Genomic DNA, 25,079 nt, shown 5'->3' with positions numbered 1-25,079 from the left:
AATGAACATTTGTAGCTTCAGAAAAGTTGGTTGCAGGCTCTTTGACTAGTTGTTTCTTGCCTGGAAAATTAACTGATGTGTTCTCCTGTATTTCTCTTTAGACATCTGGATGCTGGGAAATTATTCATGGTGGATAGCATCCCAAAGCTGACCAAAAATCCTGCAGCCCTGGGACTGGGGTCATTCACTCAGGTATGATGCTATGCTAAAATGTTGACAAACATGATGGAGGTGTCTTCTGAGAGAAAGGATGACACTCCTAGTGTTGGACTCAAGAATGTTGGCCTTTGACATCTGTCAAAAGCATCAAATGCTTGATGTCTACATTCTGTCTGCTTGAACACTTTTAACTAGGATGTGCTATCTATTTGACAATGCTTCATTGAGCTGGATATGATTTCAAAATCTTGCTATAATTCAACACAGCCTTTTGTATTGTTTTACCAGTAGCAGGGCTCTGATTTACAGACTTGGTGCTTATGGTTTTATTCCAACGCATTCAACTGAGGATCCTACCATATTAGTTTCTTATGGCTGCTGTAGGTACCACAACTGGGTGGCATAAAATAACAGAGACTCACTGTCTCGAAGTTCTGAAGGTTGGAAGTCTGAAATCAAGATGTTGGCAGGGTTGTGATTCTCTGAAACCCTGTAGAAGCCTTCCTTGCTCTTCTTTGGACTCTCTGATGCTCTTTGGCTTGTGGATCATCACTCTATTCTGTCTCTGTCATCCTGTGTGTCTTCTCTCTATGTGTCTCTCTCTTCTTAGGAGGACACAAGTTACAGTCCATGAAGGGCACTACCCTTCCCTGTGACCACACCTTAACTAATTACAGCTGCAACAACCCAATCCCCAAATAAGGTCATATTCTGAGGTACTAGAAGTTAGAACTTCAACATATCTTTTTGGGGGGACACATATTCAAAGTATAATACCTACTGCCTTCCCAAATCTTCATCAACCTTCTCCCCTTCCTGTGGACTCTACCCTGAAACTCCCCTAGAGTCACAGTGATAATGATGAATACTTAGGCAGCAGCTACCCCTGTCTGTAGGGCCAATTCTGCCTAATCTCACAGTAGCTAGATGTTGCAAATGAGTATATAAACCCCATGTGCTCAGTACTATTACTTTATTATTTCATTTATTATAGTGATAAAGAAACAGAGGCCTTGAAAGTTTAGTTAACTTGACCAATATCACATAGCTAATTTATGGTGAAGCTGGGTCAAAATTCACATCTCCTGTCTTTAATAGAGTTGTGCTGACTTCAAGCACTTGGCATATTTACTTTCTTTGTTCTTTTTCCTCCTGGTTTTAGAAAAAGTGATTTATAAAATAGAGATTTTGGACTCTTCAAAGTGGCATTTCTAGTGTTCGATGTCAACATAATGGTTCTTGGGGACCGAGTTCTCTGAAAATCTCTGATCCTTGCAGATGGGCACCCACATGTCCATCTCATTTTGCTTTGCAGCATGCTGTGAACCACATGAAAGTGGCCTACATGCCACCCATGCAAGATATAGGCCTCCATCCGGGACATGTGCAGTTTGCCTTTTCCATCAGTAACCAACATGGCAGCACTTTGCATGGGATCTGCTTTAACATCACAGTTCTTCCAGTGGACAATCAAGTTCCTGAGGTATGTATGATGTTTGATATTAAAGATGACAAGGCTGGAAGATCTCAGGAAAGAAAGGGAAGACTTGAAGACTTACTAAAAATGCTAACTTTCCTTCAGGCTATTTTCCAGAATTTTTTAATTTTTCAGCTACAGTGTAGGAAAAAAAGCTTGGGGAGGGGAGTCTTTCACCTCCCATGGGACTTTCTGTCTGAAAGGTGAGATTTTCCAGTTGCTGAATTTGGCAATATTTTCAAAGCTTTATCATAACCTCTTTCATTTTCTTTCCTTTCTGCTAAGTCTCACATGCTGATCAGGGGAAGGGGATTAAGTTATGGGTCTCTTAGCAACCGGAAGGACTTATTTGATCTCATTGCAGGCCAACTCTAAGCTTGCTAATCTAAATAAGGTTTTTAATTTTTCAAATGAGTGAAGATGGGTTCTTCTATCCTCTCCCATCCCAGCCCTAGTGTTGACATAAGCGGTCAAGAAGCTGGGCCTCTTATTAAAACTGAACTGCAAAGGCAATGCTACCTTGTCTACATCTTATATGTGAGGCTAGACTTCAAAGTGAAAGTTTGATCCAAACCCCATCAGGAGGTCAGACTTAACTCGTGTGGCTATTCCTGGGCTCATTTTACCCTCATAAGTAGAAAGACAAGGTAGGATTACCTATTCATCAGGACCCAGAGGGATGAGAACCCATACTTCTCTCACCCCTAAGGAAAGAGATCACCTTCCAGGCACCTGCTTGGAGGACAGTCAGGAGCCCTGAGGCTCCCTTTCCTGCTTCCTCCTCTACATTTCTACATCTGCCCAAAGTTGGATGGCAGATGTCTCACTCTGAGGGAACAAGTGGCTTTCCCAACCCACAGAGCTATTCTGACAGAGCCAAACAAGACTTTTAATTAGTGAGTTGTCAACATTCACACATTTCATATCAAGTCTGGCTTTCTGACTTCTCTTGAAAATTTGGGACCTCGAGGAAGAGTAAACTCACTTACTTATCCTGAGCAGCAGTTGCCTGGGCTTGCTCTCCAGTCTCCAGAGGCCCCACCACGCTCAGCACACTCATTTACATTGCTGGCCTGCCCCCTCAGGCCTCTGAACTTGCCATTTTTGGCAGAAGATGTGCCAAAGAGCTCACGAAAAAGACCAAAGAATCCAAACTATATTCTTTGATTCCTTCCCTGTCAGGGACCAGATCACATTCCCCGTGGAAGAAATAGTTTAGAATGTCTGTTTATTTTATTAGATTTTATTCATACCATCTTTTTCCACGTATGAGATACACGCCCTGAACTAGGCCAACATCTTAAGAAGTCAAAGCATCTTCTAAAACAGTCACAGAGATAAATAGTGTTTTAAGCAAAGCAATCCAAACCTCTTGCTAGAGAAGAATGATCTGTGGAGAAAACTAGAAACATTCAAGTGAATAGTTAACCTCCCTTGTTTGAAGGTAGACTGAGTAGCTCTGAGGACTCGGGGCTAACGTGGCATAGCACCTTCTTTTTCCTATAGTGCATGGGACAAAAGAAATCATGCCTTAGAAAACTGAGACCATTAGAAATAAAATCAAATGAGTAGCTTAAGTGAAACCAGTCGCAAGAGTGTTTTCCTGGCATAAAATACCCACAGATAGCTGAGTTGAGTGATAACCACTAGGTGATTTTAATATCATGCTAATGGGAAGGCCCAAAACCTAAACACTAGGTTTGGGCAGAGACTGAAAAGTTAGTGGTGAATGAGTTGGGGGAAATTAGCCTTATGCTTTTATTTTTTGAAAGTTGCCCTAAAATACATATATATTTTGAAAGCCATAGAGTACAGCGGAGTATATCTCTTGAAACATTAGCATCTCGGGGTATTAATTGATGCAAATTTGGAATCAATGAGGTTGGCAGATGTGGACCTTGTCTCAAAGATAATGCTCCTCTTTTAATAATAGGAGTATTCTTTCCTTCTCCTACAAACAGTAAAAGTGTAGGAGTAAGCCGTGTGGGAAGGATGGGGGCGAGAGTCATTGTAGGGAGAGAAGTCCCTTGTATTGTGTTTTCCTTTCTAGTAGAGGTAGCTTATTTAAGAATAGAAGGCAACTGTCTCAGGGTGGTTGGTCTAATAATTTCCATGACCCAGGGGGCTGCCTTGGGGCAGCTGTGCCCTTGTGGGCAGGAGGTTAGAGGAGGGCTCTGAGTGAAGGCTGTGACTTGTCCTTGCTCACTTCTTTTTCCTCTGCCCATTTCCACGCCCCCCAACCCCCCCCCCCTCCAACCACTCCCTTTATCAACTTTTTCCTCAGGAACATTCTGCCTTCTGGGAGCAGCAGCTGGTCTGAAGAGAGCAGCTTCTTTCTTGAAGAATGCTGTATCCTCACATGGGTGGGGCACTTACCTCAGACCTTTAGGAGGGGAACTTCAGAGCCCATGATTGGTACCCCAACTCTATCTGCTTGCTTTTACTTCTGTGTAGTAATATAAATTTAGGAGAATGAGAGGCTAAACAGAGTTCACCAATGTTTCTACTGAGGATCTCAGAATGTTGGATATGCTTACACGCCTTATAAATCTCCAAGGTGAAGATACTGTACATGACTCTTCTCAAGCCTTATTTGGCCATAGAACACTTCTTGCCAAGTCGCAATGTAATGATAAAATATCCCAACCCCTTCTGACTTGCTTTTTACTTTCAAATGAATTGTTTGTTGAGTAGTGGATTTTTCTGTCATCAGAAGTTATCTTTATGGTTTTATTATTTGTCTGATGTTTGAATAAATGTATTTCTTATGGAATCTTCAATCTCTGATCTTCAGTTTCCCAGGTCTACTTCTCTATCTTGAAAATACTCATTACATTTGACACTTAAAAGCTCCAACCAATTTCCCAAATCTTTAAGAATTTTTAGGGTAAAAGGAAGAGATGGATTCTGTCCTCTAGGGGAATTTGATATAAGTGTTGTTTGTTGTTGTTTGATATATATATATATATATATATATATATATATATATATATACATTGCTGGATATATATATATCCAGCAATGTAGGGTATGGACATGGTGATGGACGTTACTATTTCCTCTATTTAGTGCCACTGATAGTAACCAATTTGGTTGCTGCTTCCATTATAATGGGTTCTGAGGTAATGAATTGTAGATACTTTCAAGCTTACAAATCCACCTTGCTTCTTTGTATACCTCAGTGCTTAGAATTGGAAATGTTTAGTAAAAATTTTTTTCAGCTGGGACGCCTGGGTGGCTCAGTTGGTTGGACGACTGCCTTCGGCTCAGGTCATGATCCTGGAGTACCGGGATCGAGTCCCGCCATCGGGCTCCCAGCTCCATGGGGAGTCTGCTTCTCTCTCTGACCTTCTCCTCATTCATGCTCTCTCTCACTGTCTCTCTCTCAAGTAAATAAATAAAATCTTTAAAAAAAAAATTTTTTTTTCAGCCAAGATGTTCAGCTATGAACTTGTTCCCTTTACTACATCCTTGAAAAATTAATTGACACGTGAAGGTGGTACTAGACGTTTTCCATTTATTTAATGAGCTCAGTCTTCAGGAAAAGCTCATAGAATGTTTTCTTCCTTCTTTTTAGGTGTTTACCAGCTCCCTGAGAGTGACTGAGGGAGGTCAGTGTATCATCAGCACAGAGAATGTTCTGGTTTCTGATGTGGATACCAAACTGGACAACATCTATCTCTCCCTGCAAAGACCGCCTCAGTGTGGAAGTGTGGAGCTGGATGGATTTCCTCTAAACACAGGAGGCACATTTTCTTGGGGAGACCTCCATGCCTTAAAAGTTAGGTTAGAACAATTCCTGGATCTCTTTTTTGATATGCTTTGGCCTTCATCTGGATGAGTTGTGAGGCAGAGTAAAAGATAGAAGTTTGTTCGATTTTTTCAGGGTTACTGGCAAGCCAGTTAATACTTCAAGGGTCAGTTGAAAATTTGAAATGATAAACTTTCAATTTCCCTCCAGACATTTTCTTTCCATCTGTCTAGCTTGTACCAGTGGAAATGACTTTTTGGATATTTGAACAAAAGGAGTTAATTACCATGAATGTTAATTTGCTTCAACTATACATATCACAAGAGGCAGTAGCCAAACTAGATGAATATAGACTGAAATAATTTATATGGCTAATCTATATAGTTGAACTTGGCTTTAAGGACAGTCAGTTTCACTGTGGAAACTGGGAATAAATTCTGTTGATCAGTATATGCTTAGGGTTAATTTCTATTCCATTGTACTGGGAAGGGACTTGCAGGCAAACATGAAGGGTAGACTGGGTAGGTAGAGCATGGAATAGTACTTGGGTTTCTGACAGAGAGAGCAATTTATTTGTCAAGGTCCTACAGCAGTTCCCCTCACCTTAAGGTCTTTCACCTTTCTTGCTACTGTGGTTCTCTAAGAAACTTTCCTGCAGAATTTAGTAACATGCCTTCCCTGTAAAACAATGCAAGATACTCAAAAGCAAGGATCAGGTAGACAGATATACTAGCTGACTTTTCATTTATAGGTTCAAATTGTAAATGGGAATTTTGACCTCTCAGAAGGTATTAGGCATCAAATGCTTAATTCCACACTTGGAAGTTGACTAGGAGCTCAAATTTGTGCACAAGAACATCAATTTCATCTGAAATTTAGTTTGGTTACATTAGTTATTCATGATCTCTAATATATTGACCTCTTTTTCACTACTCATCTTATCCTCATTAAAATTTCCTTTTTTTAGAGATCTCAGCTCTTAGCTACATGTTAGAATAAGAGCTCTGTTTAGGTAATTCTTACTAGGGAGCAAGCGATGGATAGAAGAGTACTATTATCTGCCAGCACATATAATTCAAGGACTTGCAGTTGTGGTTTTTTTTTTCCATTTAATCTTTACAGTAATCAAGCCTGACAAGGTCGATGGTTGTATTCTCATATTATGTGGTATATATTATATTATAGTTGAAGAAACTCGGAGGTTGAAGTCACTCAGTTAGTATCTGGAAGAGTCTGGTTTGGGAAATTCTGTTTGATTCCTTAGCCATGCCTTTGGATGTGTACTCCTAGATCCGCTTGGCTCTTTTAGGGGTATTAGTATGGTAAGATAGGACCTAGTACATTATCACATATCTATTTTTGATGAAAATATCAAGGAGCATAAGAGGCAGTGTGTGGGAGGGATACTGGGGTGGGAGTGGACTTTCTTCACCACTGGAATGGAATCCCAAACCTGAGTCCCTACCCAGTGTATGGGTAAGAATAGTTCTGAGTAAAATTATCTTTTAACCTGGGATTTTTTCATATCTAAGTGCTTTATATGATTGATATATGATTTTTTAATATTTATTTGAGAGAGAGAGAGAGAGAGCATGTGCATGTGAAAGAGGAGAGGGGCAGAGGGAAAGGAAGAGAGAGAGAATTTCAAGCAGACTCCCTGCTGAGTGTAAGCCCAAATCAGGGCTCCATCCTAGGACCCTGAGATTATGACCAGAGCCAAAACCACGAGTTAGATGCTCAACCAACTGAGCCACTCAGGTACTCCTCAATATTATTTTTATGTAAATTTTAATTTTATTTCTTAGGGCTTATTTCCTATTTTGAACAAATCATTGATGAGCTAAAAATTTGGCTCAATTCAACCACTCTTTAGAACTTACCATGTATCACTACAGTGGTTGGAGAGTAGATGGAAAGTCTTGAATTAGACAATTCTGTTATAAAACTTGACTGGAAATTAAAGAAAAGTAGGGCCAAAGCTAACTCAAGGAAAAATATTTTGAAGTCTGGAGGGATTCAAAAATCTTTATAGGTTGAGTGAAAGAGAGCTAGTAAATAGAAAAAAGAAAATGGCAGAAGAGAAGCAATAAATAATTCGTAGATCAGAGTTTTGTAGAAGAACTGAATAGATCGAAAGTACAGGCAGAAAGATCAGGCTTAAAAATGGTGGAGGAGGGGCCTCATCAAAATTCACAGTGTCCTTCTTTTACCTACTATCTGTCTCAGTTACTCCCCAGCCCCAGCCTTATTCTATGTAAGTAAGCAAAACTACACCAACTGGTTCCCATTGCCATGGTGGCAACTTGAAGGGCTAATTTTGGTTTGTCAGACATATCATGAAACCATATAAAACAGTTTTCCAGGGTGGAGCAAATTTTTACATTCAGGGACACTTGAGTAGTTCGGTATGTGACTTTGTGATTATGTTATGTATTTTGTTATTCGTTTACTGGCCATATGGCCAAAGCCATGGAAGAGCTTTTGTGTCAGACATCTCCTACTGTCACAGTGGTCTTGAGGGGCTAGTGGCAAATATCATCCCCACAGGTATCAGCATGATGGCTCTGAGAGACTTCAGGATGACATATTCTTGGAGGTCACAGATGGCATGAATTCAGCAGAATTTGTTCTACATGTTGAGGTGGGTAGAATGTTTCCTTCCTCATTCATATAGAAATAAAGCATCTGGTTTAGAAGCCCTTTTTTTTTTTTTTTTTTTTTTTAGAATGAGAGAGAGCGTGAGAGAGAGCATATAAATTGGGTGGGGACAGGTAGAGGGACAGAGAGAGATTCCACTTTCAGTCCAGAGCCTGATGCAAGCCTTGATCCCACAACCCTGAGATCATGACCAGAACCAAAATCAAGAGTCAGATGCCCAACCAGCTGAGCCAGCCAGGCCCCTGCTTTGGAAGCCTCATTAGAATTCCTTGTAGAACTTGAAACTTGTGGACTCCAAACAAGAGCATACCTGCTTATGTCTGAACGTCTCAGGACAGGCAATAGACAGTGAAGATATATTGGTGAAATGGGCATGCTGCCTTCTCCTTCTAATCCATTTAAAGCTTAAGCCACTTGGACCTCAAACCCAGATACTTAACTTTAAAACCAGTTGGTTCTGTGTATAAATGGATTCTGATATTTCTGATGGCAGCTACCATCACTGGGCTTTTCCCTCTTGTGCAGAAGAAGCCATGTCTTTATGTGTGTGGTGCCCCTTTATGAATTCCTGTTCTATATTCTCCTTTCTGAGATCTATTTGAAATGATGATTTTCCCCCTTTGGACAAATGATGAAAAAATCTGTACATCAAGGTTGATGGGAACCCCTGAGTTTCTCTGTTATGTGAACCCTTAAGTCCGTAAACAAAACTCATAGGGTTTGCAGGTATTTATACTTAGTGACAAAAGAAGGTCTGCAGAAAGAATTATCATGTCCCTCTTACTGTTATTTACCAAATTCTATTTCTGTTTGAATTTTGTCAGATCTCTGTGATGTGAAATTTTAATTAGTGGTGATAATGTGTTTGAATGATATTTTTATGGTTAATAATTAATTAAGAATGATCATATCCATCTAGTATTTTTAAGAAGTAGAAGGAATTATTTCCAGCACAGGGCAGTAGAAGGGGAAGGAATTATCTCCATTTTATAGGCAAGAAAACTTAGGTTCAAGAAGTTTCCATGACTTGCCCCAAATCATTCATTTGTGTGTACACAATCTGTTTATTGTTACTTTTTAAGCAAAAGGGCACTGGCTTTGGAAGCCAATCAGAAGTACAGGTTATTTTTTGATAATTATGTGTGATTGTTTTCTCCCCTGGAAGAATGTTTTAAATATTATTGCCTTTGGGCTTCATTAACTATTTGAAACCTGAAGCTATTTTGTATTTTGTAAGGTGGTCATCATGGATATATTGATGACATTCATCAGATAGAGTCAAGAACAGTAACAATGAGCATCTTTAATGAATCCACTCAGAGGACATGAACAAAGATACTGTTTCCTAATAAGCCAATAGAAAATAGAAGAGTATTGCATATTTTTTTTAACCTCTGATTAAATAAGTAAATCTGAGTTTCTACTACCCCATTCCACTACCCTTTAAAGGAAGATATGAAAATAATCTCATGTATATTTGTTGTAGAGTTGTTAGCCTGTTTAAATAGCAGGGTGTGCAGATCATATATACATATTTACCTTTCTTCATTTGCTTACTCCATAAATATTTAAAAAGTACCTTCTGTAGGCCAGCTCCTATGCTAGATGCTTGGGATACAATGATGAACATGACAAAGAAACTCTCTGTTCTGTTAGAGATGATGGTCAGGGGATGATGGCAGACATTAAATAGATTATCACTGAAATGATTGATTAGTTAAAATGCTGTGTTCTGCGAATAAATGGAGTGCTAAAAAAGAGTAAATGGTAGAAGTCCCTAAGTGAGTCTGAGTCGTCAAAGAAGTTTTCCCTGAAGAATCCACATGTAATCTGAAGGAGAGAGTCGCTGAGCCAAGAGCTGAGGCTGAGCCTACCAAGCCAAGGGGCAGAGAGAGTGTGCAGAGATGGTGCAAAGACTGGAGATGGGGTCTTCTGGTGAAAAGGCAGTGGGGTGGCAGAGGCACTCTTACTGCGTGAAACGAGGCCTCAAACACTCTTGGAGTAGTGTTGGGAAGCAGCTGAAGGCCCCCATAAGGACAGGGCTCGAAGAAAGCCACATTTTATTTATTTATTTATTTATTTATGCATTTAATTTTTATTTTTAAAGATTTTATTGATTTATTTGACAAGGAGAGACAGGGAGAGAGGGAACCCAAGCATGGGGAATGGGAGAGGGAGAAGCAGCAGTTTTCCCACAGAGCAGAGAACCCGATGCAGGGCTTGATCCCAGAACCCTGGAATCATGACCTGAGCCGAAGGCAGCCACCCAATCGACTGAGCCACCCAGGCACCCTGAAAGGCACATTTTAAAAGGTGAAAAATTTACATGATCTGAAGAGAAACCAGAGTTATAAAAGCCACATTTTAAAATGATCCCCATGGTTGAAGCAAGGGGGCAGGAAATGTGGGGTTGAGAGTATCCGCAGGCCAGACTTGATAAATAAGTGAGTAGCCAAGTTTGAGACTGTGAACTCAGAGACAGGATGGCCTTTTTTCTGATTTAAAAGACTTGCCTTAAAGAGGAGTCAAGATGGCGGAGAAGTAGCCCGCTGAGACGACATCAGGTAGCAGATCAGTTAGATAGCTTATCTAAACATTGCAACACCTACAAATCCAACGGGAGATCGCAGAGAAGAAGAACAGCAATTCTAGAAACAGAAAATCAACCACTTTCTGAAAGGTAGGACCGGCGGAGAAGTGAATCCAAAGTCACGGGAAGGTAGACTGCGGGGGGAGGGGCCGGCTCCTGGCAAGCGGCAGAGCAATGGAGCACAAAATCAGGACTTTTAAAAGTCTGTTCTGCTAAGGGATTTCGCTCCAGAGGCTAAACCGGAATGAAGCCTACGTGGGGTCAGGATGGCCCCAGGTCCCGCAGGGTCACAGAAGGATCGGGGGTGTCTGAGTGTCACAGAACTTGCAGGTATTAGAACAGGGAAGCCGGCTACAGAGACAGAGCCGAGGAGTGAGCTCTCTGCTCGGGGTTACCTTGAACCGGTCTCAGGCTCGGTGAGCTTGGAGCGCGGCCGGAGGCCAGGGAGATGGGAGTGATTGAGCACTGTTCTCTGAGGGCACACTGAGGAGTGGGGCCTTGAGCTCTCGGCTCCTCCAGGCTGGAGACCGGAAGGGTGCCATTTTCATTTCCGTCCTCTGGAACTCTGTGGAAAGCCCTCAGGGAACAAAAGCTCCCGAAACCCCGAACCTGAGCGGATTACTCAGCCCAGCCCTTGGTAAGGGCTGTGCAATTCCGCCTGGGGCAAAGACACTTGAGAATCACTACAACAGGCCCCTCCCCCAGAAGATCAACAAGAAATCCAGCCGAGACCAAGTTCACCTACCAAGGAGTGCAGGTTCAATACCAAGGAGAGCAACAGAATTCCAGAGGAGGAGAAAGCAAAGCACTGAACTCATGGCTTTCTCCCCATGATTCATTAATCTTGCAGTTAATTTAATTTTTTTTTTCAATTTTTTTTCTTCTGCTAAATTTTTTTAAAACTTTTACCTTTTTCTTTTTTAACATTTTTTAACAAGTTTATCTAATATATATATACTTTTAATATTTTTTCTTTATTCGTTTTCTTTTTTTAATTGTTTTTTTTTTCCTGAACCTCTTTTTATCCCCTTTCTTCCCCCCATGATTTGGGGTCTCTTCTGATTTGGTTAAAGCATATTTTCCTGGGGTCTTTGCCTCCCCTTTAATATTTTACTTGCTCCTTGATATACTCTTACCTGGACAAAATGACAAGGCGGGAAAATTCACCACAAAAAAAAAGAACAAGAGGCAGTACCGAAGGCTAGGGACCTAATCAATACAGACATTGGTAATATGTCAGATCTAGAGTTCAGAATGACAATTCTCAAGGTTCTAGCCGGCCTTGAAAAAGGCATGGAAGATATTAGAGAAACATTCTCGGGAGATATAAAAGCCCTTTTTGGAGAACTAAAAGAACTAAAATCTAACCAAGTTGAAATCAAAAAAGCTATTAATGAGGTGCAATCAAAAATGGAGGCTCTCACTGCTAGGATAAATGAGGCAGAAGAAAGAATTAGTGATATAGAGGACCAAATGACAGAGAATAAATAAGCTGAGCAAAAGAGGGACAAACAGCTACTGCACCACGAGGGGAGAATTCTAGAGATAAGTGACACCATAAGACGAAACAACATTAGAATAATTGGGATTCCAGAAGAAGAAAGAGAGAAAGGAACAGAATGTATATTGGAGAGAATTATTGGAGAGAATTTCCCTAATATGGCAAAGGGAACAAGCATCAAAATCTAGGAGGCGCAGAGAACACCCCTCAAAATCAACAAGAATAGGTCCACACCCCATCACCTAATAGTAAAATTTACAAGTCTTAGTGTCTTAGTGACAAAGAGAAAATCCTGAAAGCAGCCCAGGAAAACAAGTCTGTAACATACAATGGTAAAAATATTAGATTGGCAGCAGACTTATCCACAGAGACCTGGCAGGCCAGAAAGAGCTGGCATGATATATATCAGAGCACTAAATGAGAAAAACATGCAGCCAAGAATACTATATCCAGCTAGGCTATCATTGAAAATAGAAGGAGAGATAAAAAGCTTTCAGGACAAATAAAAGACTTACCGTTTTGAGGCGCCTGGGTGGCTCAATTGGTTCAGCCGCCCACTCTTGATTTCATCTCAGGTCATGATCTCAGGGTTGAGATCAAGCCCTGGGTGGGGCTGAGTGCTCAGTGTGGAGTCTGCTTGTGATTCCCTCTCCCTCTGTCTCATTCCCCTGCTTGCGTGCGTACTCTCTCTCTCTCTCTCTCAAATAAATAAATAAATAAATACATGTTTTTTAATTAAAAAACAGTAACAGACTTGCCTTTTCAAGTGTCTTCATTATCCTGTTGGATTCAGAGAGCCGAGTGGACCCATGTTACTCTTCTTTTCCTTTCTACTTTAGAGCTTTATTTTCAGAACAATGAGAGAAAAACGTTTTGTCGAGGTGAAGCCTGGGATTGATTTAATGGTTATGCAGTTCCAGAGTTAACTCAAAATGTTTGAAATAAGCTGCTGCTTATTGTAAGTTTGGAGAAACTTCCTGGGTGGCAAGAAGTTGAGGGTAGACAAAAGCTTTGTAATCACCAAATAATTTGAAATATAAATAACTCTAATGTGGTAAATGTAAATGCATCAGACCACAAGGACCAGATTTCCTCTGGAATATGTGTGAATTTAATAAAGGAGGTTAGGGACTTTAGCAAAGACTAATTTGTATTACATTTACATTTTGTCTCTCTAGAAACGGATGAGAGCTCTGAGTCCCAAACCATAACCATACCCTTCCATTCCTACCTCAAATGTGTCTCACGTTGGCCATTTCTTACAAGATGGTTCATATGGGGAAAAGATATAGCCTGCTTGGCCAGATTCCATGACTATTGTTTCTTGTGTCTGGAAGATCGAAAATGCCTGTCATTCCGGCTGAGCTATGGTTTACCAGCTGGGCAATTTGTCATTGTTCTCTTTTATCTCGAACACATGCATTTTTTCCCCTAGGTATTCCCTGTAAATGATGAGCCACCAATCCTAAAGGCTGACCTCAACCCCATGATGCATTGCGCGGAGGGTGAAGAGGTGGTCATCACCTCAGAATACATTTTTGCAACTGATGTGGACAGTGATGACTTGAAGCTGATGTTTGTGATTGCTCGAGAGCCTCAACATGGGGTGGTGAGGAAAGCTGGAGTCACAGTGGATCAGTTCTCTCAGGAAGATGTCATCTCAGGGGCCGTGACATACAAACACACGGGTGAGTGACCACATGGTGACTGGCGCGCATGAACGGACACAAGCCCCACCACAGAGTCGTAACTCATAACCCCACTTCTTGCTGTGGGTTTGATAATCTAACAATCTTGATGCTTGCTTCCATTAAAAAAGAAGCAAGTATAATCTTTTTGTAAGTATAATCACCATATTTGTAAGTATAATCACCATATTTAGTATTTGTAAGTATAGTCACCATATTTAGAAGGATTTCTGATCTCCATAACATGAATTTCAGAGTGGAGAAGGAACAAGTATTCTTGCTGCCTTGTTCCTGAAGCTTCCACTTAGACCTTTAATTCACCCCGGGTTGTCTACATTCCCTTTTTAGTCAATTTGAAGAAGACTGTATTTGACCATCACAGTTTGGGATCCATAAGTCATAGCAGAAATGCATGAACTAAGCACTCTAAGATAATTATAATTATACTTTTAAGGGGTATCTGGCTGGCTCAGTTGGTAGAGCATGCAACTCTTGATCTTGGGGTCAGGAGTTGGAGCCCCATGTCAGGCATAGCGATGACTTAATAAAAATTTTAAAAAGAAGTCTACTCTAGATCACCAGCTAGCTCCTAAGAAGTAACTTGTCTGCCTTTTGAGTTCCTGAAAAGCAAAGGTGGTATCTTACGTTTTGTGTAATGCCCATGTCAATAGACGCCAGGAGACGACAGATAATGATACAGTAAAGGCTTGTTTATTAGCATCGTTCTTTCATTTCTAGCATCCTGTTATCTTGTTACCCAGAAGGTATTTGCTCCCCATGTAAAATGTTCAAATAAAGAAAATATTAATTCAACATCTGTTATTTGCAAGAGAGAGTACTAGGCATTAATGGGCTACAAAGGAGTATACTCCAGAGTCAGCTGTGAAGGACTTTTAGTAGATGGACCCACTCATGTGCAAAGGAAACAGTGTCCCATAATCAGTACCTCATCAATCACTGCCCCTTGCACTTCTTCTGATCTCTAGTTTGAGTGCCCTTCCTCGGTAATAATACTATATACTTCCCGTCGCTCCCTTTTATTGCTGCTTGATTACAACCTCAGGTGTCCTCATCCACATGCCACTCTCATGCGTGGATTCCACAGGAAGCGGGGTGGGCTATAGAAGGTCAGGTGAGGGTGAAGGGAGTACGAGGTATCAGAATTCCAATCACTTTCTTATTTGAAAACACGTGGAGAAAACAAGCAGTGAGTGGGAGAGGAAACCCGGGATGGGGGGGTTAGAGATAGAAAAGGAGGAATTTGGAAATGGCGGGGAGATATTGTGAAATGGTATTTTTATAGGTACTTTGGAAAATAATTTATTAGGATGCCCATTGTTTAATGGTTAATTACTTAGTGGGGCACATTTTAATCACTCTGCCACACATCTTTTATTTATTTATTTATTTAAATGGTATCTCCTTTTCTTCTTAAGTGTATTTAGTCTTAGGAAGGGTTTCACTGCTTATTTTCCTGGCTTGGGGAGCAGAGTCCACCTGCTTGATGTCTCTTGAGGGTCCACAGCAAATCGCTTCATTTTGATTTCCCCAGTAGATCTCAGATAGACTAGCAGAAAAGGGATCAAAGACCAACCACTGTTGGTCTGTGAGTTTTTACATAATTTTAACACCTGTGGCAGGCTAAAGCAACATAGAAACATTAGGGGTGAGATGAATCTGTCTTCCCTGCCAGTGCTTTGTTCCAAGTGCTAACCAACAGGTGTTGGTCTTTATCAATCCCTTTGGTGTGATGGCCATGTAAGGATGTATGAACTCTTTTTTTTTTCCCCCATGAGACCTAGTAGGATGTGAGGCAAATCATTTCAGACAGATGGGTATTTTACTGTTGCTGTGTTACTAAATTAGCAGAAATACTGCCAATTTGAAAGGTGGTTTGTTATTTGAATGATATGTTTCCTTATAACGTTCTTTCTCCCAATGACTCAATTGGTAGTGCTTTAGTGCTATGCAGGAGAGAGTGTGAAGAACCACGGGTCTACAGGGCCTGAAGTTTCGATGGCTCTGCTCTTGCCTCTGTATGTGGATTATAAAGGACACCTGGGGGGTGATTTTTTCACCATTATTTTAGTTGCTTTCCATGATGATAAAAATAATACCACATGCCCATTTCAAAAAAGACTTGCAAAGTGTAGATAAGCATAATGAAATTTCAAAAAATCACTTATTTACCTCTCAAAAATGGTCCCTGTTAACATTTCGATATTACAGTACTTTATCTTCCTTCTTTAAAAAAAAAGATTTATTTATTTATTTATTTATTTGAGAGAGAGAGAGGGTGAGGGGGAGAGAGAGGGAGAACACATGCGGGGTGGGGTTGGAGAGAAAAGGGAGAGGAATAAGCAGACTCCCTGCTGAGTAGGGAGCATGAGGCTTGATCCCAGGACTCTGGGATCACGACCTGAGCCGAAGGCAGATGCTTTAACTGACTGAGCCACCCAGGCATCACTGTCTTCTTTATTCTAATCATAATTTTTACATGGTTGCTCATCATGTTGTATGTGCAGTTTTGTTGGTTACTTTTTACATTGAGATTATCAGCTAAAACATTGATTAAACAGTTATTCAATGTTACAAAGTTATTATAAATGTAAGTTTTAATAGTCAAATAATATTTTATGATGCAAAATGACATTATCCACGTACTCTTTTCCAAACATTAAGCATGAAGTCATTCAAAAAAACTTCCGTAAATAACGTGGTGGTTAACAGTGTTAAGTGTAAATCGTGTCCTGACACCATGCTCCATTCAAGGTAGAGAATTCTCCACCCGTGTTGTAGCCTTTTTTTGTGACTAGATGCTGAGCCTGGCTTTCCAGCTTTTCTGTAAATGTATCCTATGCTTTCATTATATTAAAACCACAGTTATAGGGGCGCCTGGGTGGCTCAGTGGGTTAAAGCCTCTGCCTTCGGCTCAGGTCATGATCTCAGGGTCCTGGGATCGAGCCCCGCATCAGGCTCTCTGCTCAGCAGGGAGCCTGCTTCCCTTCCCCTCTCTTTCTGCCTGCCTCTCTGCCTACTTGTGATCTCTGTCAAATAAATAAAATCTTTAAAAAAAAAAATCACAGTTATGGAAGGTACTGTTTGCTTTTTTCTTTCTTTCTTTCTTTTTTTCTTTTTTCTTTCTTTCTTTTTTTTTTTTTAAAAATGCTCCCTATTCTTCCTGGAATGATTTTTCCACTTGTCTTCTCAGCTCTCTGTCCCTGCAGGTCCGCCTTCCTCCATCCCAATTCTCTGCTTCATCTGCCTGGTAACTCATTCATCATTTAACGCTCACTATAAAGCCAGCAGAGCCTTCTGGGAAGACTTCTCTTTCTCTGTGATGTTGTCCTGTCCCCATGACCCTTTCTGCCAAAACTTTCATCTTTCTTCACCTTCAGCCCCTTGTACATATTCAGGCTGAGATATATGAGTTTTTCATTTAACTGGTAAAAAAAAAAAAATGACTTAATGTTGGCAGTTTCATATGGTTCTTTTTAATACACACACCTGTGATAGACTAACTAAATTGCGTTTCTTTCTCGACCATCAGATTGGGTCAGTGCCTGACATGTAACCTTTTGGCATTTGGCATTTGACATTCTTTTGAACTGTCTTTTGGCGCTTTCAGATGTCTGCCTGATTCTCTGCTGGAACACCCAGAAAATGAATTACCACATAGGAGGCATTAACTAATATGTATTTACCAAGTGAATGAGAAATAAATTAGTTTTATGCCAATTTATTTTTTATAAATATGAATAAATGAGAGGCATCTTATTTGTTACTGCTTCTAACATTAAAGGCTTATTATTTAATTCTAATTCTCTCCATGCCAACTTTATTTTTTCTTATGAGCCAAGTTTTCTCATTCTCCAATCCTGTGGCTGCTCAGTGATACCATCTCTTGATTTTCCTTGTCATTAAGTAGGGTAGAATAATGCCAAGCACAGTACTGTGTAGATTTGACCAATGTGTCTTGTGAAAAGAGACAACATCCCTGATCTTTTGTGCTCTTATCTCATCAAAACTCAAACAAAATTGCTTCCCTCGTGGTACTTTCAGTGTGATGCATGAGAATTACCAAAAGCATGTCTGCAGAATTTTTGTGTCCTGTGGGTAGTGAATGCTTCTACCTCTGTGCTGTTAGTGACCCAAGAGCAGATCAGCCAGTTTGCTGATAAACTCTAATCCTGACATTTTTTTTTTTCTGTCTTCCTCTCACTGCTTCATTTGGGGCCCTATGAAATCCCTACACATAGCCCTAAAGAATAAGAGGAAAAAAAAATACCACTTTTTCCCCATGTCCTGTTGCTATTTTGCTAACATCTTGGCTGTTATATAACGAGGAAAATATTGAAACAAATGACAAAAATGTGGTTCATCTTCCTAGTCTTTCTACTCTTCCTTCCCAGCTTCTGCTCCTAACTGCAGTGGTGTGGTGGTTGATGGTTGTCCATTTAAGGTAGTTAATGTAAATGGGAAGACAATGCAGTTGGAAGGACAAGGGTGCTTCTGCTCTCCCTGTGGTTGGTCCTAACACTAAACCACTAGGAAGAATGAAACCATCACTAGGCAAGCTTGGTACCTCTCCCTTGTTCATTTGTGAATGATCAGACCCTTTTCAGCCCCTTTTGCCTCTCCATTTGCCGAGAGATGGCTGTCAAGGATTTCACCAGAGGCAAGAGATAGGCAAGCATTTTTCTTTGTTATTTTCATGAAGATTTCCTTTCCCATTGATAAAACTGAGTATTACGTGTTAGCCGCCTGAGGCTCTTTCCTCGCCACTCTTGCTTGTAGAAGAGGTGTGGGTAAATTTCATCTTAGTATTCTATATTTTTAAAGAAAGTCAGGTTTTAGCTGTAGTTGTGTCTTGCAGGTGGTGAGATTGGCCTGGTGCCTTGTTTGGATACCATTACGTTGGTGGTTTCGGATGGAGAAGCTGGCCCTTTTGTGAATGGCTGTTGCTTCAATGGGCCTCGTCCATCTGTTCCTCCTCATGAGTCCTTCCCGGTGTATGACCTCAATATCACGGTGCAGCCAGTGGACAACCAATCGCCTTCAATTGCAATAGGTGACAATGTTTTTTTCTATCAAAGTTCTGTCATTTCATCTCGTATCATGTCTGTGGTTTAGTGAATTAGTGCACTTGACTTTGAGTTAAAATGGAAAACTGCCACGCAATTCTGCCTGCGAGAATTGCTTCCGCACAATTTCTAGAAAACTCCATATTTATAAAAGATAACAAGGCAAAAGAATTTATTTGTCTAAATATGTGTGTAATTCTGTGTGGAGAGAGAATGCGAGTGTGTTTGCATGTGAGTGAGCGTGTGTTGGGATGAGGACAACATTTGGAATCCTCGAATATTCTGGTTTTATTTCATGTGGGAAAATATTATTTGCCTGCTGGAGAGAGAGTAATTTATTTTAGCCATAATAATTTCTATTCGAGCAGAATGAAAATACCAGAGAGGCCATTTATATACATTTAACCTTATTTGCTTTTTAGAAAGTCATCGCTTCTTAGGCATTATGTATATGTTCTGTCTCTTAGAAAAAAAAAAATACAAGCATATGTATGGATGTTATTGTAATTTGCAAGCTATCTCCCAAGCAATGTTCTGGAAAGGAAGCATTATCCCTGCAGAATAATTAAGCACCAAGGCATGAAAAAAATGTTCGTTATGAGCAATTCATAATAGCTCACAGGCAATTAACGCTCTGACAAACAGAGGTAGCAACTGATCTTGAAGAGTACATAAACTACATTTAGTGGCTTATCATTAAAATGGTTTGGCAATTCTTATTTTCATTTGTCACTTCTATAGAGGCACAAGGGAAATCAGAGTTCCTTGAGAATGACTAAAGGGCTGTCCTAGAGCATTTAGTATTTCTGCTGTCTTTCCATTATTGTCTGGCTTGCTTGTACAAGAAAAAAAATATAATTCCACAAGTCAAATTAAATTCCACCCATTACCCCTGAATATTTTCACTGTAAGGAAAAATTATGCCAAAGGAAATGAACATCTCCCATGGAAGTATATTTGCATATGGGAGGCTTCTCTGAATTGGAATTGCAATCACTCCCTTTTGTTTTCACTATTCTGATTAGAGGATTTCATGCTAAATTGTAATTGCGTTGTTATTTGCATGCAGGTACCATGTTCGTGGTAGATGAGGGTTTCTCTGCAGCCCTTACTAGTAATCATTTGTCCGCCGCTGACCCTGACACTGCAGGAGACAACTTGGAATTTGTCTTGGTTTCTCCTCCCCAGTTTGGCTACCTTGAGAACACACTCCCCTCTGCAGGTTTTGAAAAAAGCAACATGGGTGTAAGCATAGGTAAGTCATGGCTTCGTGACCAGTGATAACTCGCCTATGTTTACGTTTCTGACTGGCTACATCATGCTTAATGACTGCGTAGGAACTTCAAAAAATGTTCAAAGCACTACATACACTCAAGGAATTGGTATTATAGTGGGTACTTTTGAATCTTGTTCTTTTTCATTTTAATTTTCTATCTTGAAGTGCCCCACATATGGGAGTTTGCTTCAAATAAAATGGAATTTCACTTATGAAAAATATAAGAATAAGTAGGGAAGAAAGAACATTTTTAAAAGACCTTCAGAGCAACACAGAATACTGTGATAGAATAAATCTGGTGGGAGCTTATAGGTCTCCTCTCAATCTTTTAGCACTTTTACTAGACATTGGCAGAAAATATTAGGATATGTTTCAGGGGTATAACAGAGAGAGAGCCTGAAATGTTGAAGGTGATGACTATAATTCTGGAACCAAATTGTATCTCAGATATTTAAATAGCTCTTGTATTTCAGGCAAAAACAACTAAAACAAAAACAGACACCAAAATAAAAATTATTCAAATACATTTTATCTGTTTATTCAAAGATAACACCTTAGAAATAAATGAACTAAAAGATTCTTTAAGCACTTTTGGGGGCTTATCCAGTTTAGCTATGAGAAAGGCTGGGTTTAAGATTAGTTGCATTAATAGAGTGACTGGATATAAAGAAAAACAAGACTCAACTATATGGTGCCTACGAGAGACTAACTTCAGGTTCAGGGACCCACACAGGCTCAGAAATGAAGGAATGGAAAAAAAATATATTCCATACAAATTGAAATAAAAAGAGAGACAGTGTCCTTATAACAGATAAAATAGACTTTAAGTCAAAACTGTAACAGGAGACAAAGAGGATCACTGTAAAATGACAAGGGAGTCAGTTCCTCAAGAGAATATGACAGTTGTAAACTTACATGCATACAACATTGGAACACCTTAAAATATTAAGCATATGCTAACAGATCTGAAGGAAGTAATGACAACAATGCAATAATAGTAGGGGACTTCAGTACTCCACTTTCAATAGTGGGTAGATCATCTGCCAGAAAATCAACAAGGTAACAGTGGACTTAAACTGTATATTAAACCAAAGGAACCCAGTAGACATATACATTACATTCCATCCAACAAATACAGAATCCACATTTTTCTCAAACATATGTGGGACATTCTGCAAGATAGATCATATGATCTGTCACAAAACAAGTCTTAGCAAATTTTAAAAAAACAAAGTCATACCAAGTATCTTTTCTGACCACAATGGTATGAAATTAAAATCAATAATGGAGGAAAAGTAGAAAATACACAAGTATGTGTAAATGAAGATACTCCTGAACAACCAGTGAATCAAAGATGAAATTTTAAAAAAATCCTGAGTTCTTATCACAAGGGAAAATTTTGCTTTTTTCCTTTTTTTAATCACATCTCTAAGAGAAGATGGATATTAGCTGAACCTGTTGTAATCATTTCACCATATATGTAAATCAGACCCTCATGCTCTACACCTTAAATTTACACAGTGATGTATGTGAATTATGACTTAATAAAACTGGAAAAAGGAAAGAAGATCTCGAAACATAAATGGAAACACAACATACCAAAATATCTCAGATGCAGCAAAAGCAGTGCTAAGAGGGAAAGTTATAGTAATAATTGCTTCCATTAAAAAAACAAAAAAACAAAAAACAAAAAAATCTCAAATACACAGCCTAACTTTATAACTCAAGGAACTAGAAAAATAAGAACAAAATAAACCCAAAGTCAGCAGAAAGGAGAAAAGATTACAGTAAAAATAAGTGAAGTAGAGATTAGAAGAATAGAAAAGATTAATGAAACTAGGATATGATCTTTCAAAAGGATAAATGAAATTGGCAAACCTTCACCTATCCTTACCATGTAAAAGAGAGGACTTAAATAAATATAACTTGAAATGAAAGAAGAGATATTATAACTGATGTCACAGATATACAGAGGATCATAAGAGACTATTATGAACAATTATGCATCAACAAATTAGACAATCTAAAAGAAATGGATAAATTCCTAGAAGCATACAACCTACCAACTACCAAGTCTGAATTGTGAACTAAAAACCCTGAATAGACCAAGAATGAGTAAGGAGATTTAATCAGTAACCAAAAACCTCTAAGAAAGAAAATCCCAGGACCAGATGTCTTTACTTGTTCTATTGAATTTTTAAAGAAGAGTTAACACTATTTTTAAGCTCTTGCAAAAAAAAAAAAAAAATCAAATAGGAGGAAGAACTCCCAAACTCATTTCTAACACCAGAATTACCCTGATACCAAAGCCGGGTAAGGATACTATAAAAAGAAACCACAGACCAATATCCCTGAAGACAATAGATGCAAAAATTCCCTACAAAATATTAACAAACTGAATTCAGTAGCATGTTAAAAAAAATGATACACATGATTGAAAGGAAATTATACCTGGGATACAAGGGTGGTCAACATGAGCAAATCAATAAATGTGATTCACTACATTGATAGAAAGGACAAAAATTCTATGATCATCTCTATCGATACTAAAAAAGCATTTGTAAAATTCAACAGTGTTTTGTAATAAAAACTGTCAACAAATTTGGTATAGAAGGAAGATACTGCAACATAATAAAAGGCATAAAAGACAAAATCACAGCTAGCATCATACTCAACAGTGAATGGTTAAAAACTTACTCTCCAAGATGAGGACCAACACAAGTATGCCCACTCTTACCATTCCTATTCAACATAATACTGAAAGTCCCAGCCAGAGTAATTAGGCAAGAAAAAGAAATAAAAGTTGTCAAAGTAAAAGGAAGAAGTAAAATTGGCTGTTTTTGTAGATGATATTATATGTAAAAATTTTTTAAAGAAGTAAAAAATTTTTAAAGATTTCACCAAAAAACTGTAGAACAGGTCAGCAAATTAAGTAGTTTTAGGATACAAAATCAACATAAAAAGATTGGTTGTATTTCTATAACCAATGGTGAACTATCTGAAAAAGAAAGAAAACAATTTCAATTACGATAACATAAAAAACAATAGAATACTTAGGAGTGAGTTTAACCAAGGAAGTGAAAGATTTATACACCAAAAACTGTAAGACATAAAATTGATGTCTTGATGGAAGAAATTGAAAAAGACAGAAAAGATGGAAAGATATATCCATGAATTGAAAGTGTTAATGTTGTTAAAATGTCCATACTACCCAAAGCCATTTATAGATTCAAGGCAATCACTATCAAAATTCAAATGACATTTTTCACAGGAATAGAAAAATCAATGCTAAAATTTCTGTGGAGCCACAAAAGGTCCTGAATTGCCAAGGCAATCCTGAGAAGGAACAAAGCTGGAGTCACCATGTTATTGGATTTCAAACTGTATTACAAAGCTATACTAATCAAAACACTTTGGTGTAGATCATAGAACAGTACAGAGAGCTCAGAAGTAAATGCACTCATATATGGTCATTTAATTTATGACAGAAGAGCCAACAATATACAAATGGAAAAAGACAATAAATGGTGTTGGGAAAACTGGACAGCAGTATGCAAAAGAATGAAAATGGACCACTGCCTTATACCATGCTAAAAAAAATGAACTCAAAGTAAAGACTTGAATGTAAAACCCGAGATCATGAAACTCCTAGAAGAAAATGGAGGTGGTAAACTCCTTGACATTGGTCTTGGCAATGGTTTTTTGGATTTCACACCAAAAGCAACAAATGCAAAAATCAACAAAGTAAGACTATATCAAGTTAAAAAACTTCTACAGAGCAAAAGAAACAACAAAATGGAAAGGCAGTCTGCAGCATGGGAGAAAATATTTGTAAACCATATATCTGATAAGGGATTAATACCTAAGATATATAAGGTACTCTTACAGTTCAATAGCAAAGGAATCTAAATAATCTGATTTAAAAATGGGCAGAAGACTTGGCTAGACATTTCTCCAAAGAAGATGAACAAATGGCAAACAGATACAAGAATAGGTGCTCAACATCACTCATCATCAGAGAAATGTTGATCTAAAACACAAGAGGTATCACCTCCCACCTGTTAGAATAGCTCTTATCAAAAAGACAAGAGATAACGAATGCTGGCGATGATGTGAAGAAAATGCAACCCTTGTGAACTGTTGGTGAGAATGTGAATTGGCACAACCACTATGGAGATTCCTCAAAAAATTAAAAATAGAACTACCCTGTGATGTAGCAATTCCACTTCTGGGTGTATAGGAAATGAAAACAGGCTATTAAAGAAGTATCTATACTCCCATGTTTACTGCAACATTATTCACAATAGCCAACACATGGAAACAACTTAAATGTCCACTGATAGATGAATGCATAAGGAAAATGTTATATAAATATGTAATAGAATATTATACAGCCATGACAAGAAGGAATCCTGCCATTTGCAAATCATATATGGACCTTGAGGGTGTTAAGATAAGTGAAATTCATTAGGGAAAGACAAGTACTGTATGATCTCACTTATATGTGGAATCTAAGACCATTGAATTTGTAGAAACTCATAGGATAGTGGTTACCAGGGGCTGACGGGTGGGGGGAAATGGAGAGAGGGTGGTTGAAGGGTACAAACTTTCAGTTATAAAATGAATAATTTCCAGGAAGCTAAGGTACAGCATGGTGACTATAATTAATACTATATTGTATACTTTAAAGGTGATTTGAGAGTAGAATTTTAATGTTCCCACTATAACAACACCACAATGGTAATCATGTGAGGTGGATAATGTGTTAACTAAATCTTAAACTTATAATGTTACATGGCAGTTATATCTCAATAAAGCTGGGGGGAAAAGATTTATTGCATTAAAGGTATGCAGTTTGGTCTGTGACATAATGCTCAACGTAGAGCATTTTTGTC

At 38.9% G+C, this 25,079-nt stretch overlaps 1 protein-coding gene across 1 annotated transcript in view; it reads left to right on the top strand.

Moving 5' to 3' along the window:
* Nucleotides 1-25,079, top strand: part of FREM1 (FRAS1 related extracellular matrix 1) — a 181,547-nt gene that overhangs the window by 81,741 nt on the left and 74,727 nt on the right. The window contains 7 exon segments of the mRNA XM_045079647.1: nt 102-192; nt 1,475-1,642; nt 5,214-5,422; nt 7,935-8,028; nt 13,572-13,824; nt 18,701-18,895; nt 19,978-20,163. Coding sequence (XP_044935582.1) covers nt 102-192; nt 1,475-1,642; nt 5,214-5,422; nt 7,935-8,028; nt 13,572-13,824; nt 18,701-18,895; nt 19,978-20,163 — 1,196 coding nt within the window.

Source organism: Mustela putorius, unplaced genomic scaffold, assembly GCF_011764305.1.
Source record: "Mustela putorius furo isolate JIRA1106 unplaced genomic scaffold, ASM1176430v1.1 tig00000421_pilon_pilon_pilon, whole genome shotgun sequence".
In the NCBI taxonomy this organism is placed as follows: Eukaryota; Metazoa; Chordata; class Mammalia; order Carnivora; family Mustelidae; genus Mustela; species Mustela putorius.
The sequence above is the reverse complement of the archived record's forward strand: the minus strand, read 5'-3'. Positions and strand labels throughout refer to the sequence as shown.